The following is a 14,142-nucleotide window of genomic DNA, read 5'->3' as shown; positions in this document are numbered from 1 at the left end:
AGTCATTTCAAAATAGTATTCTTCAAGGGTCATCTACTAAGACTGATGATCGATAAAATGTGTTTGCTAAAAGTACAATGTGTAACAATAAATACTCACATTACTGCACTCGGGGGGTGTCAAAGGCTGTGCATGGAACTTCATGCAGCATAAGAGATCAGATATCACCAGACATAAATGTTAGAAATTGTTACCTGTTTTACTTTACTATTGAGTCATATATATTATTGTAACGCATACGGCCATCAGGGTGTGTAAGAGCTGGCGTACCAGAGCAGGTGACGTCGCCGCCCTTCCCTGTGATAGCAGGATTACAGCCACTGGGCTGTAGGGAGATCTCTCTTTGGCTCACCGGGCTGGGTCCCTGCTGAGTGACGTGGGAGTCATGGGTTCGAGCCCCCGATGGGCTGACCTCATGTGGCAAGGGTGCCGGCCAGAGCTCCTGTTGTGTTACATTATATAATAATATTACAATATATCTTATCGATTTTGTTGCACTGCAGCAATCAAGGTCATAATCTGTATAATTTTGTCATTAACATTTAACACCTCTCTGCAGTATATTAGCAGTAGTCCCTCAGACCAACAACACATACTTAACGGGTGTCCCATGACTTAAATACAACCCATCTGGAATCCATTGTGATACAGAGAGCTGTGTGCATCATCCAGGTGGGGCTGCACACTGGTGGTGGAGGGGATCCCCATTACCTGTGAAGAGCTTTGAGGGGAGTGTCCAGAAAAGCGCTATATAAGTGTAAGAATGATTAAAACGATCTTTTTAGGGCAAACGCAAAGTTTAGTTTTCATAAAGTCATATTTCTATAATGCAGTGTAGTTTATAAAACACGATATTAAAATACGTTTTACGGGTTGACAAAATAATGAAAAAATTACAGGATGGAAAAAAGTTGGAAAGTAAGAAGGGATTATTTTAGCTTTTTGCTCACGAAAACGTGATACGCCCTTGCGGGTCTCTATCTTATACAGATCTGAATATAGATCTTCCTCCAACGTGTCTCTGAGGAAGTCTGGCCGCTCTTGGGCTACAACGTGATAAACCGATAGGTTTTCCCGAATGCAAAAACCGGGTTTTCATCTGGAGAGAGAGAGAGAAAGTGAAAGAGAGAAGCAGAAATGTGCGTGTGAAGCAGTACAGCGCTTGTCAAGACCCAAGGATGAAATGTTGAGTCGAGGATGTCTACTGCAGCCGGACTGGAAACAGGTCGTATCGGGTGATAGACCCACACTCGGCGAGCTCCTGACCCTGACCGCGTCTTCAAAGAGCCACTCTGCGGAACTGAGCTGTTGGCTAATTTGTCTGGCAGTGTTCGAGGGAGCTTGATCTATAAAAGCCATGTAATATTTCAAATACAAGGCAGAAATGAAAGACGGGTAGATGGTAAAACCTCTTGCAGCCTACAGCTCATCGGGGTCAGGTGATCTGTGTCTGAAACCAGCGCACAGTCTTCCTGCGAGGCGGAGAAGGTTCCCGTTTCGGATGAGAGAGCTGGGCAGCAGGCGAACGCCTCCACCTTCCGGGCACGAACCCTGTCAGCGGATCGCCAAAGGATTCGTGCGCTCGGTTCTCCGAGTCCTTCGGCTGGGCTCAGCGAGAAGAACCGAGCGCCCGCACTCGGCGAAACAACCCGGGATTGATCCTCAGAGCACGGGGGATGAAAGCGGAGACTCCCCCAGAGACGAATGCGGTACAGTAAACACGAAACGCTCATCAGCCGAGTAACTCCTAGTTACTAATGAGGAGTGAGGATTAGTCGGCCGCCTGCGAATAATGTATTCTGATGTTTTTTGTTTCGGATGGCCGGATTGATAAGACTTTCCAAACCTTCGCAAGTTCCATCTGACAGTAATAATATTACAAATAAACACGTGTTACACCTACTACTGGGGGAATAACGGCACTAACACCATCATTGTTCTCCTACAAGGAGCGAAAACCCACGTTAGGGAATTGTATTCTCTGCTTACTTATGCCCTGTTTAGACAGCTCCTGGTCTCACTGACTGGTCTCTGCACAGCCTGAGAATTCCCCTTCTGTCTGTAGTATCTCATTACTGTCTCGTTGTAGATACAGTTGCTGGGACTGTGGCTCTGAGCGCCTGTTTCGGGGACTAATTAGAAAAGCTCCGTCACTCCGTGTGCGTCCGTGTGCTTCCAGGATGAGCCAGTGTGAACAATCTCCATTGTGTGCAGGAATGAAGTCTGACCAGCTGGACTGGCTCCTTACAGTCCTGCTTCTCCTCCAGCAGACCTCTGTTTCCAGACCAGGTATAGTAAATAATAAACAAAAAGGGGGCGGGGCGGTGGCTCTGTGGCTGGAAGGTTGCCGGTTCGAATCCCGTGGCTGGCAGAGGAATCCTACTCTGTTGGGCCCCTGAGCGAGGACCTTCACCCCAGCTGCTCCAGGGGTGCTGTATAAATGTCTGACCCTGTGCTCTGACCCCCAGCTTCTCTCCCTGTCTGTGTGCCTGTTTGTCTCATGGAGAGCAAGCTGGGGTCTGGAAAAAGACAAATTCCTAATGCAAGAAATTGTATATGGCCAATAAAGTGATCTCTAAAGACACGCTTTTCTTTCGCACTGAGAGTGCAGAACCGGGGTGTCCTGTCCTGCTACTGGGGCGCAGCTGTGTCTGCTGTGTTTCTAGGACTCTCCAAAGCACCAGCCCCCGGAGAGCTGGGGGAAAGCTGTTAGCAGAACAGGATTCATTAAATAATGAGCTGATTGTCCTAAAAAAGCAAGACAGGACTTGCACTTCCTGTTGTGCTTAAAGCAATGCAGTGTGAGGAAGCAGTTCCTCATGAACTTTTACCACTGCACTATAGAAAGTGCAGTGGGGATTAAGGGTCCAGCAGCCCAGTTGCTCAAGGGTCCAACAGAGTAGGATTCCTCTGCTGGGCACAGGATTTGAACCAGCAACCTTCAAGCCATAAGCACAGATCCTGAGCCACAATGCCACCGCTCCGCCTGAAAAGCTTTGTGTCAGGAGTGGGATTTGAACCCACATCTCCAAGGGAGACTGCGACCTGAACAAAGCACCTTAGACCACTCGGCCATCCAGACTGAGCCCATCCTGCTGTGATGTTTCTCTTTCAGAGAGGTTCCAGGTTGTGGGTCCTGCTGCTCCCGTTGTGGTGTCCCCTGGTGAAGACGCGGTCCTGCCCTGTTCCCTCTCGCCCAGCGTCAGCGCTGAGGGCCTGGAGGTCAGGTGGTTTCGGGAGGATTACGATTCCCCTGTGTGTTTATTCCAGTACGGCAGCTACAACGTGGAAGGGCAGAACCTGAACTACAGTGGAAGGGCTGAGCTGTTCCTGCAGGAGCTCCCCAGGGGCAACGTGTCTCTCAGGCTGAGCGGCGTGCGGGAGTCTGACAGGGGGTGGTACAAATGCTTGGTGCAGTCATCGGAACATTATGAAGACGTTCTCATAGACCTGGCTCTTACCTGTAAGTATTTCACCGGACTTTTGGATGACTGTTTACATGTTACGTTAGGCTGTCAGGGCAGCACAGTGGGGGCAGTGGTGAGCACTGCTGCCTCTCACCTCTGGGGCCCCGGGGGTTCAGTTCTAGACCTGGGGTGCTGTCTGTGTGGAGTCTGCATGTTCTCCCCACGTTTGTGTGGGTTTCCTCTGGGTGCTCCGGGTTCCTTCCACAGTCCAGAGACATGCCGGTAGGTTATTTGACTCTGGGAACACCAACCCTGGTGTGAGTGGACTGGGGGTGGACTGGTTCTGCAGGGGGTATCCCACCTTGCGCCTGTTGCTTGTCAGGAAACCCCCCGCAAACCTGAGCTGGATACAGAGGTTAGGAAATGGATGGGGAGTCAAAATTAATCCCAGTGCGAGTCTGTGACTCTCTGTCCCTTGCCAGATTATTTATTAACCCAGTAATCCACCATGTGAACCTGCTCACGAACGATGGAGGCCCTCTAGTGAAGGGCTCGAGGTGATTGTTTTAGTTTTCGGTTTTATTTTACCCACAGCTGTGTTTCTGGAGTCTGTTACAACACAGCTGAAGCGCTCCTGGCCATTCAGGAGAGCCCTCTATATCGGGTAACCATATGTCACATATAACGCCATGATGGCAAGACATTTGACAGTGAGTAAGAATTAATAATCAAATATCTAAAAAAAAACCTTAACAACATCACACAATCCACACTTGTGTGAAAAAAGGGCTTAAGGCAAAATGCTAGACACTGTTACTTTTAGTTTAATCTTTAAATGTTTGGATTTGTAGAGGTTTTTTTTTTATTATTGGCTGTTTTTATCTGGCTGGTTCTGGTGCAGTGCTGTAGCGTCCTGCGCCTGGAAGCAGGCAGCCTGGGAGCCTGAAAACACTACCTTGACTGCTCCAAATTCGCCAATTTCCCTCTCTCTCGCCTAACCCCGGGCTGAGCTATTACTCTCTCTCTTCCCTCTTGGCTCCTATCTATCCCTCCTCTCTCAGGGACCAGCATGCCCCTGTACCAGCCCAGGGCAACAAACTAGTGGGAAGCAGTTCCAGCCTCCTGCCTCTCTTCTTATTTAAGCGCTTTGAGAAGCCACCTTTAAAGGCGCTATATAGAATCAAGTTTATTATTAATATACTGCCACCTGTGCAAGGAGAAACCAGGGAGGTCATTACAGTACATTTCATTCTTTTAGATATTCCCACTCTGAAAAAATACTGTAAGATGTCTGTCTCAGGTTTTTGACCTGTGATGAATCCACAGCCCTGGGCTCCCAGCCCTCAGTGTCTCTCCACTCCCCTGGAGGAGGTCAGACCCAGCTGCTGTGCAGGTCAGAGGGCTGGTTCCCTGCACCTGCAGTGATCTGGACAGACAGGGATGGACATGATGTGACCTCACTGTCCAGCAGCACAGTGGAGAAGGACAGTCAAGGGCTCCTTAATGTCAGCAGCTACATCCTAGTCCAGCAGGAGTCCAACATCTTCTCCTGTCTGGTCAGAAGCTCTCAACCTGGACCAGACTGGGGATCTCAGCTCCACATACCCAGTGAGTATTATACATAAATTACAGTGGAGCTCACGTGTAACACACCTGAGGTATAACACACACCCAGTATGTAACTCGCCTGGGCCATTGAACATGACCCAGATGACATCAAGTATCAATAATAATTAACGTGTAATCAATGTACTGTTTACTCCTTAATAAGAAGTTAGTTAAACTAAGTAAATGAGACACTTTAATCTTTCTAAGTACTGCACTTACATAAATTACACAAATTTACCCTTGTATTCAGATCAACTCTTCTTTAAATCTGTCTTTCATTCTGAAAGATTTGTAAGTAGTTCAATTGCTTTCATCATCCTCAGTACTGTGGCATGAAGCTGACCTCAATAAATTGTGACTCTCCTCTGTCAAAGAGCTGTAACGCTGGTTGAAGGTCTGATTTTAAAAGAGGATGTGTACTAAAGGAAGCTTACAGTTTTGCTCCAGTTATGTCATGTTTGAGAGGAACCCTGCAGTATTGCAGTGGATGTTTGTGAACAAGCATGTGAAGTTGCTGTAGTCTTGCAGACGGGGAGTCCTCACTGATCTCTTTACACAGAAGATTAGGGGTGTCTGCTCCCCTGTTGATGTGTTCCTGACTTCATTCTTTGGGATCCAGGGTGCTAGATCAGTTCACTGTCGGTCAGTTCCTGTGGGATCACATTCCTGTGCTGTTTTCCAGGAGACTTTTTCCCTGGACCCTCAGGATGGATGGTGGCTCTCTGTGTAACAGCAGCTGTGGCTGCAGCAGCGTCAGCACTTCTGGTGATCCAGTGGAGGAGAATGGACAGTATGTGCTCATTAGAGATGTGTGTCTGAATGGCTGTGGTTCTGCTCTGTCTGTGCATCAAATAGAATCTGAATTATATTAGTCTGACTCTTTCAAAGAGTATCAGTGCAGAAATCTGTATCAGCGTTACTGACTTTGTGTGTTTCTTACAGAGGAGGAGTCACTGTGGGAATCTGAGATATATTACATTAATGTAATAAATGGTAAGAACATTGATAGTATTTGGACATTTGCCCTCTGTACTTAAACGGTCAAATTTTCACACAGAATATGAAATGTTTTTGTTTAAAGATTGTCTATATTTTGGAATTTTCAAACAATCCTTAAGGGAAAACAAGATGAATTTGGACCTTTCATTGCGCTGATGATTTAATTTTTCTTTACACATTGAAAGTAATGCACTATTTTGCCAACATAAAGCCAGTTTAATGGTCAATAATCTTTAGGACTTAAACATGTCTTATTTTTTCCAGCTATTCCCATCATTTTGAAAGAGCTGGGTAAGTGGTGTTCTTGATTTGGAAGATATCAAGCAAATGTCCTTATATGGTGCCTTTCAGTACAGCGCATATTCAAGGCACTTTACACAAGTTATACAATAAAATGAGTTTAGTGTACAGAATATACAAATGAAATATGCAATATCCTGGCACGCAAAAGGAAAAATGCAGGATGTCTGTCACAGGACACCCTCACACCATGGCCAATTTCTCAGCAGCCAATTAATTCACCAACATGTCTTTGGACTGTGGGAGGAAACCCACGCAAACATGGGGAGAACATGCAAACTCCACACAGATAGTACCCCAGGTCTGGTATTGAACCAAGGGCCTCTGTGTCACCATGCTGCCCATCGGTCTTCTTTTACTGACTGTCCATCTGTTCCCAGTTCACTACGTGCGAGTTGTACCTCATTCCTGCACACCCCTTTTTTCGGGCTTGGATTTTGGAGATTGACAATACTCAATCTGTACATGTGTGGACAGTTGACTGTGTTTACTTCTGACCTCTCTCAGTGGCCCAAGGACCAGACACCATTGTGCCCTGTGATGTGTCTGTCTGTCGTATTGAATTGTGCTGGTCTGTCGTATTGACTGAGACACCGGTCTTACAGCCATCGCTGTGCACACTCTGATTCACACTGCAGCGGAGACTGTCAGATCCTGAAATGAACTTTTTTCAGACTGTAGTACATAATCTAGTATAATACCAGATAAGAAGCAATACACTCTACAATACAATGAAGATCCTCTTTTGTCTCTCTAGATGCTGTGAAGCAAGCTCCTATCCCTAAATCACGTGAGTACACTGTATTAAAATCTGCTGACTAACAGCAATGATTGTACTGATGTCTTTTGACCAATGTGTGTCTCTGTACTTATTAACAGTGTCTGTATCTCTGTGTCCAGTGTGTGTCTGTGATCAACAGTGTCTGTATCTCTGTGTTCAGTGTGTGTCTGTGATCAACAGTGTCTGTATCTCTGTGTTCAGTGTGTCTATGATCAACAGTGTCTGTATCTCTGTGTTCAGTGTGTGTCTGTAGCTCTGTGTTCAGTGTGTCTGTGATCAACAGTGTCTGTATCTCTGTGTTCAGTGTGTATCTGTATCTCTGTGTTCCTGTGTGTCTGTGACTAACAGTGTCTGTACCTGTGTGTTCCAGTGTGTGTCTGTGATTAACAGTGTCCGTATCTCGGTGTTCAGTGTGTGTCTGTGACTAACAGTGTCTGTATCTCTGTGTTCAGTGTGTGTCTGTGATTAACAGTGTCTGTATCTCTGTGTTGCAGAGTGGCAGTGGCTGTGCAGTGCTGCAGGTAGGTCTGTCTGCTGTTGACTATTAAGAAACAAAACAAAAGCTCAGACTTGTGTTAAAATCTGTGGTAGAAGTAATGACTAAATGTTTGGATGTGTAGTCCCTGATTGTTTAAGTAGAAAGCGAAGTCTTTTATCTTAAAGGAATGCTCCACAGTGCCTGTCCTGTAGTCATTGAGCCAGCTCTTGACACAGGGCACAGTGCCTCTGAAAAACCAAAAAGTGCTTATTCAGGATATGGGGGCAATATTCTTCTCAAACACTTTTAAATACCCCAGGAACAACAGAAGTCAATGAAACAATAGATTAATGATATTACTGAACAACAACAAAAGCTAAATACACAAATATGCCTATGAATTGTTTTAACAGAAATAAAGTTGTGTTCCGTCTTTGTCATCAGGTCAAATACAGCTATTAAATAATCAGGTATATAGTTTTTGAATGACTGTAAAACTGGGTAATTGCACACAATAAATGTACAGAGTGAAAGGTCCATCAGAATCAAACTCTCAGTGAAACTCTCTCACTCTTGACCCAGCCTAGAGCTTTTACACTCTGACACAAACAAGAAAGTAAAGGTAAACAGCTAGAATCAGGGGTACAAACATCTAGATCTGAAAACTCTGATATTCGAATAAAATATTCAAAAAATATCATTTTTATTCTATTGCCAATGGAGTGATTTAAACAGACTAACATATATTTTCCACAATTTTAAAATAAAACGGCAAAGCTGAGAAAGGTGAGATACAAGAGTTTCTCATACAGATGCAATATTATAGCATAAGGAACGGTAAGATCAGGAACTGTTAATGTTTTACACTGACTCTCCTAGTATCCAGCCTGGGAGAAAGAGGCAAACTCAGGGAGAACATGCAAACTCCATGCAGACTGCACCCCAGGAATCAAACCCAGGGCCCCAGCACTGCGAGGCAGCAACACTAAACGCCTTGCTACCTGGATTAATAGTCATACAGCCAATTTCTGTACTTGTCAGTGCAAGTACACCCCCAAGTGGCACTGTTAATATTACTTAAGGTTTTACTTATTTGGTGGGATTAATGTTGAATAGTTGTACTTGAAAAGGGTTTGTATGACATAAAGAAGTTTGCTTGTTAAGACTCGGATATACAAAATTCTCAAGACCCGAAGAAGGCTCCACAGCTGAAACGTTGTGTTTCTTTTCATCTCTTTTCAGCAAGGAATAAACCTTTACTTGTTTCTTTGCCGTCTACTCATGCCGATGCAGCTCCCTACTTGAACTACACAATTCTTTATTTCTTTAAGTAATAAATATTCCAGTTCCGCTCTCTGGAGTTGACGGGATGTTGGGAGCGGACCTACGTGGCAAAGCCCATTTTAACAACTGGGCTACAGTACATATTTACACTTCAGTAGGTGAGGCAGACGACTACAGGAAGTCATGGAGTAACTGTACAGTGTTCACGCTTTCTTGGTGTGTCTGAGTGACACTCCTCTGCTGTGTGTTCTGTACACTGTACTGTACTCAGTCACTCAGCAAGCAACCACAGAGTGGAAACTGGACTGGGCTGTCTGTGTTCACACTGTTCCTGCTTTTCTGAGCTCTTGCTCAAAGCCTGGGAGCGGACAGACACCTCGATATTTTAACACTTTCCGTGAGGGAAACATGAGTATCTGTGCTTAACTGTGTGTGTCACTGCTCCTGTAAATAAATCTTTACAGACCTTTTGCCCTTTATCTTGTCCAGTACATGAGTGCTACCCCTCCTGGCCAAAACCCCAAAATGACCAATGTTGGACCCAGTTCAGGACTGACCCTCTCCTTTCTTCTGTACAGGTGAAGGCTGCCCTATTCCAGACCTGCGTAAGTACAATGTGTGTAAAATCACAGCTCCTGATGGGCTCACTCGTTATCAGTACACCAGCTCCATGAGCACATGATTTCTAGTTCTATTTCCATGCCTGAACAAATTTTTACTATGTTTACTATGCAAATGTTTCTCTGTGTTCGGTTCTGTCTGTATCTCTTGTGTTCAGTGTGTGTCTGTGACCAACAGTGTCTGTATCTCTGTGTTCAGTGTGTGTCTGTGATTAACACTGTCTGTATCTCTGTTCCAGTGTGTCTGTGACTAACAGTGTCTGTATCTCCGTTTCAGTGTGTGTCTGTGATTAACAGTGTCTATCTCTGTGTTCAGTGTGTGTCTGTGATCAACAGTGTCTTTATCTCTGTGTCCAGTCTGTGTCTGTGATTAACAGTGTCTGTATCTCTGTGTTTCAGAGTGGCAGTGGCTGTGCAGTGCTGCAGGTAGGTCTGTCTCCTTTTAAAGATAAAGAGCAAGTAAACACACAGCAGATCACTATCACACCTGAAGGAGGCTTAACGGCAGAAAGGCTGTGTTTCTCCTGTCTATTTTTCAGCGTGGAATTGTTAGAATCTTGTAAATCCAGACAGAAATCATGAGAAGCACCTTGTACTTTGGGTGCAGAGGGGGGATTCATGTTGTTTTTTTCAGTTTATTTACAGTTTTTCCTTTTAGTTGATCAGTGTTATTTAAATTAACTTAAAGTCAGTGTATTGTATTGTAATGATCATGTAAGCGAGAATTACTTATATAATGAAATCACACAGAATATTACATATGTATGAAACAGTGGCTAGGGGCTGGAAGCGGACTGTCCAGATTACTGTATATTATATGGATACTCGCCTTGCGTGTGTATCCAGTTGTTCAGGGATTAGACGAGACTCTACGCCCACAGTGACGCCTGGAAGTTTCATAGAATTTGCCGGTGATTCACACATCGTCTGGTTCTACGAATCGGGGATTTATTTTCTTGTGCGATCCTTGTCAACCCTCCTGGCTCCCCGGTTTTATTCCCACAGCTGATTTGAGTCTGGACCCTGACACGGCGAACCCCCGCCTCTCCCTGTCCGAGGACGGGAAGAGGGTGAGACGGGGAGAGAAGCAGGATCTCCCGGACAACCCGGAGAGATTCGACTGCTGGCGCTGTGTCCTGAGCCGGGAGGGGCTCTCCTCCGGGAGACACTACTGGGAGGTGGAGATGAGTGATGAGTGGAGACTGGGCGTGATCCGAGAGTCCGCGCAGAGGAAAGGAGGGGTCAGCGTCCTTCCCCAGGAGGGGTACTGGTGTCTGGACTGGGATTATCCCCGCCTCTCTGCTCTCACTGCCCCTAAGCTGCGTCTCCCCCTCACTGTGCAGCCCAGGACAGTGGGGGTGTGTGTGGATATCGAGGAGAGGAAGGTCTCCTTTTACGCAGTGGAGTCCAGGACTCACATCTTCACGTTCACTGACATGGAGTTCAGTCAGGGGGAGAAGATCTATGCTCTCTTCTGCACCTGGGATTCAGAGAAAGACCTAGTGCTGCTGCCTCCTGCCCGTGTCTGACTGCACTCGTAGCTCCCTGAACGAGTGGCTTATCATCCATCTAGCCCTCCTTCCGTTTACATGTTCATGGCCGCACGGAAGCCCGAGCCCAGCGGTGTCAGGTAGAGTACACCTACTGGATGGGACACCAGTCCATTTCAGGGCACACACACACACCAGGGCCACTTCTCCCAGAAGACAATTAATCTACCAGCACTCTGTTTCACCCGGAGGAAATCTACTGGGAGGAACATGCAAACTCCACGCAGATAGCACCCCAGGTCCAGAATGGAACCCGGACCTGACAGCTGTGCCTCAATTCTGCGCTGATTTAACATCAACATTATTTATGACAACAGTAGTGCAACACTTAGTTATAATAAGCACCTGTATTCTTACCATGAAACAATACAATAAGCAGAGTCAGTACAGTTGTCATTTCCAATCAGTGCAGTGTAACTTGTTCTCTGTGCTGCAGTCTCTGTCGAGTTCTGCCCTGTATTCATCTCTCTCTGATTTGTACTTTAGAAACTGAGACTTTTATCATCATTACAAAAGGGTGGACATCTATAGAATTCAATGAGCGTGTATTAAAACAGCAAAAGGGAATATATTCTCAATATATTCTATAAAAGGGAATATATTCTAAAAAACGCAGAGACCTCTTTGCTTCTCTCTCAATCTCATAATTCATTGGCCGAAGAGCTCAATTACATTATGGCTAAATCATAGCAATATTAAGCAATTATAAAAACACCATGATCCCTCAAAGGTGATATTAAACTTTTGTGCTGAATCACAGTGCATCACTGGTCCTGTGAAGGCTGATCAAAACTCACTCACACCAGTTGCACTTTTCCCAGAAGCCAACCAACCCACCAGCATGTCTTTGGCCTGCAGCAGGAACCCTGTGATAACATACAGACTCCACACAGACAGTCCAATAGGACTTGAAGCCAGGACTCCGGAGCCGAGAGGCAGCAATGCTCACCACAGCTGTAAATCAAGCAAATCAAGCGAAATGGATCTCGGCCCCTGTGGATGGACAGGATGTTTTCAGCTGAAGTGTTTTGTTTTAAAAGATACAGCCAATAGCTGACCAAAGAACTGAGATGCTGAAATATTACACCTGTTCGTACGTGTTTTGGATATTTGTTCAAAGGTTTAGCAGTAAAGTTTTTTTCTTTCAAAATGCATGTCTTGCTGACAGTTGTTTTTCAGTAGTTCACCTGAAGATATTTGATATTAAATTACCCTACACTCTTAGTTCTAGACGGTATATTATAATGTACACTTTATGAAGGGTCATTTTCAGTTGTAAATTATAATATGTACATGATGAGTACATGTATTTAAATATTCAGAAAACCTTTGTCCTTACACAGTTTTAAAACAACTGCCAATGTTTAAAATACGTTTGATGTTATAACTTAATTCAGATGATGAACTGTTTCTACACGTGGAGATATTACAATCAGCCGTAGGAAAACCCATGAAAAAAGACGCCCTAAACCAATTTCAGATGCAGAAATTTAAACAGCCAGCTACCGTTTTCATAAACATATCCTTCGTGTAGCAATTGTAAAAAAAACGTACTGAACACTTCTGAACTCATCGTCGTCTTTTCTATTTTTTTTATGTCACCATAGAGCTTTACCATTTAGTATTTAGCAATGAAAGAAACTTTTTAATATACGCCATTAAGGAGAAACTCCCATAACTAACACGACTGCAGTTCCCAGCATGATCTGACAGTGTGCTTATCTGCGGTATTTCACCGCGAAATATTAGCTAATCACTAAATGCTATTGTGAGTGATTGGTGTGTGGACAAATTACGCGCCGCAACGTCACTATGGTGCGTTGTGACGTCATATAATCTATATAAGGCGTGTCTGAGGGCGTCTCGCGGCAGTTTGGCTCGGGCTGGGGGGTGTGGTTGAGGTGTTTGGGTGTTGGACTTAATGGAGAGGCGTCCGGTTTTACCAGCGAAATGAAACCACTTAGCTGCTATGTGAGGCTGATGGTAAAGGAGCGGATAGTTTCCTGTGAAGAAAGAAGCGTCCCTGTGGGGTTATCCGCGTTAGTGCTGTGTCTTAACGAGGAGGAAGATGTCCGCCCGACGCCCGCAGAGGGGAAGGCGTCTGCGGCGCCGCAGTGCTGCCAGAACCCCTGGACTGGGTGAGTGATAACACCTCAATTGCACAAGACGCATCGTCCTTTATTCGGCGTTTTGGCTCTGGAGAAAAGTGCTTCTCACTGCGCGCTTCAATCTTATTATAAACGTCGTCCTGGAAAATAAAGCTTAAAGGAATTAGGTTTATTACCCGGTTTTGTCACAACAGTGAGCGTGGGAGTATTCACTTTATCGCAGCCAGCGTTTCGAGAGGATTGTACCGCGCTTGTCTCCCCCCCCCGCAGGGTGAACCCGGGCCGGTGGCGCGTGGAGCAGGCGGGGCCCTCAGCGCGAGGCCGGGGACCCGCAGGAGGAGCGCGGCGCGCCTGCGCACAGGGGATCCGCAGGACAGGTGGAGGCGGAGTCTCGCGCGGGGCGAGGTGACGAGGAAGAGAGATCGGTGACGTCTTGCGCTCCTGGCGGCTTTCCAGACTATTCCTGCGCTAAGAGTCGGGGCTGCGGGGATTATAACTGTCCGAGCGGTTAACGGGAGTGTTACTTTTATTTTTGTTTTTTTTTATTTCGGGTCTGCTTGTTAAAATGGTTCCCCGTGAATCCAACACTTGAGGCGGAAGTGGAGGAAAGTACAAAAACTTAACGCAGGGCGGTTGAACCCAGACGTTTGCCTGACAGTTGACGTTTGGGCAAAAAGGGAAACTGAACTTGAAACGAGAAATAAGGATTGTTTGACTGTTTTAATGGTCATTGGAGTTACTTCTTGCCTTTTTTTAAGGGTAATTCGTGAACAAGTTCAAGTGCAAAGATTTACAGTAGACTCGCAGTTTTATATACAGTTGGCTTTGGGAAAATATTGCAAAAACGTATTCTCTGACACATTGGTCAGGCCCGCCTAGTGGAGAGCTAGTGGCCTATACAGCCCTTGTAAATTGAGTTGATTTATTTCTTAGGACTGCGATTTCTTTCATTTTCACTGTATGACTTGGTATAGGTGCCTTGTTTTACAGCTTACATGCTTCACCAA

The 14,142-nt window shown here is 45.5% G+C and overlaps 2 protein-coding genes across 3 annotated transcripts in view; both read left to right on the top strand.

Moving 5' to 3' along the window:
• Window positions 1-1,044: 1,044 nt before the first annotated feature.
• On the top strand, window positions 1,045-12,179 carry LOC102686330 (butyrophilin subfamily 1 member A1-like). 2 transcript variants are annotated; one of them, XM_015346176.2, is made up of 12 exons: window positions 1,045-1,709; window positions 2,215-2,289; window positions 3,116-3,463; window positions 4,734-5,015; window positions 5,698-5,805; window positions 5,958-6,008; window positions 6,279-6,305; window positions 7,072-7,104; window positions 7,590-7,616; window positions 9,436-9,462; window positions 9,877-9,903; window positions 10,483-12,179. In XM_015346176.2, exons 1-12 carry the CDS (start codon window positions 1,400-1,402, stop codon window positions 11,004-11,006), a joined length of 1,839 nt encoding a protein of 612 aa, XP_015201662.2. In that variant the 5' UTR covers window positions 1,045-1,399; the 3' UTR covers window positions 11,007-12,179. The 2 variants fall into 2 exon arrangements, with proteins under 2 accessions (XP_015201662.2, XP_015201665.2); XM_015346179.2 differs by having other exon boundaries at window positions 1,620-1,709; window positions 2,180-2,289.
• Window positions 12,180-13,090: 911 nt separating this feature from the next.
• Window positions 13,091-14,142, top strand: part of LOC107077277 (baculoviral IAP repeat-containing protein 1-like) — a 150,575-nt gene continuing 149,523 nt past the window's right edge. The window contains exon 1 of the mRNA XM_069188015.1: window positions 13,091-13,165. The gene's annotated coding sequence lies outside the window, so the exon portion shown is untranslated. The remainder of the gene's footprint in view (window positions 13,166-14,142) is intronic.

This window comes from Lepisosteus oculatus, chromosome 4 (genome assembly GCF_040954835.1).
Source record: "Lepisosteus oculatus isolate fLepOcu1 chromosome 4, fLepOcu1.hap2, whole genome shotgun sequence".
Lineage (NCBI taxonomy): Eukaryota > Metazoa > Chordata > Actinopteri > Semionotiformes > Lepisosteidae > Lepisosteus > Lepisosteus oculatus.
Note: the sequence above shows the minus strand (reverse complement) of the source record. Positions and strands in the feature narration are given on the sequence as shown.

Bases quoted from the DNA above. Each gene is read 5' to 3' on its own strand.
- LOC102686330 (XM_015346176.2), top strand. From the start codon at position 1,400: ATGGTAAAACCTCTTGCAGCCTACAGCTCATCGGGGTCAGGTGATCTG. The intron at 5,806-5,957 runs GTATGTGCTCAT...TGTTTCTTACAG, and splicing joins CCAGTGGAGGAGAATGGACA to AGGAGGAGTCACTGTGGGAA. The intron at 9,463-9,876 runs GTAAGTACAATG...TCTGTGTTTCAG, and splicing joins CTGCCCTATTCCAGACCTGC to AGTGGCAGTGGCTGTGCAGT.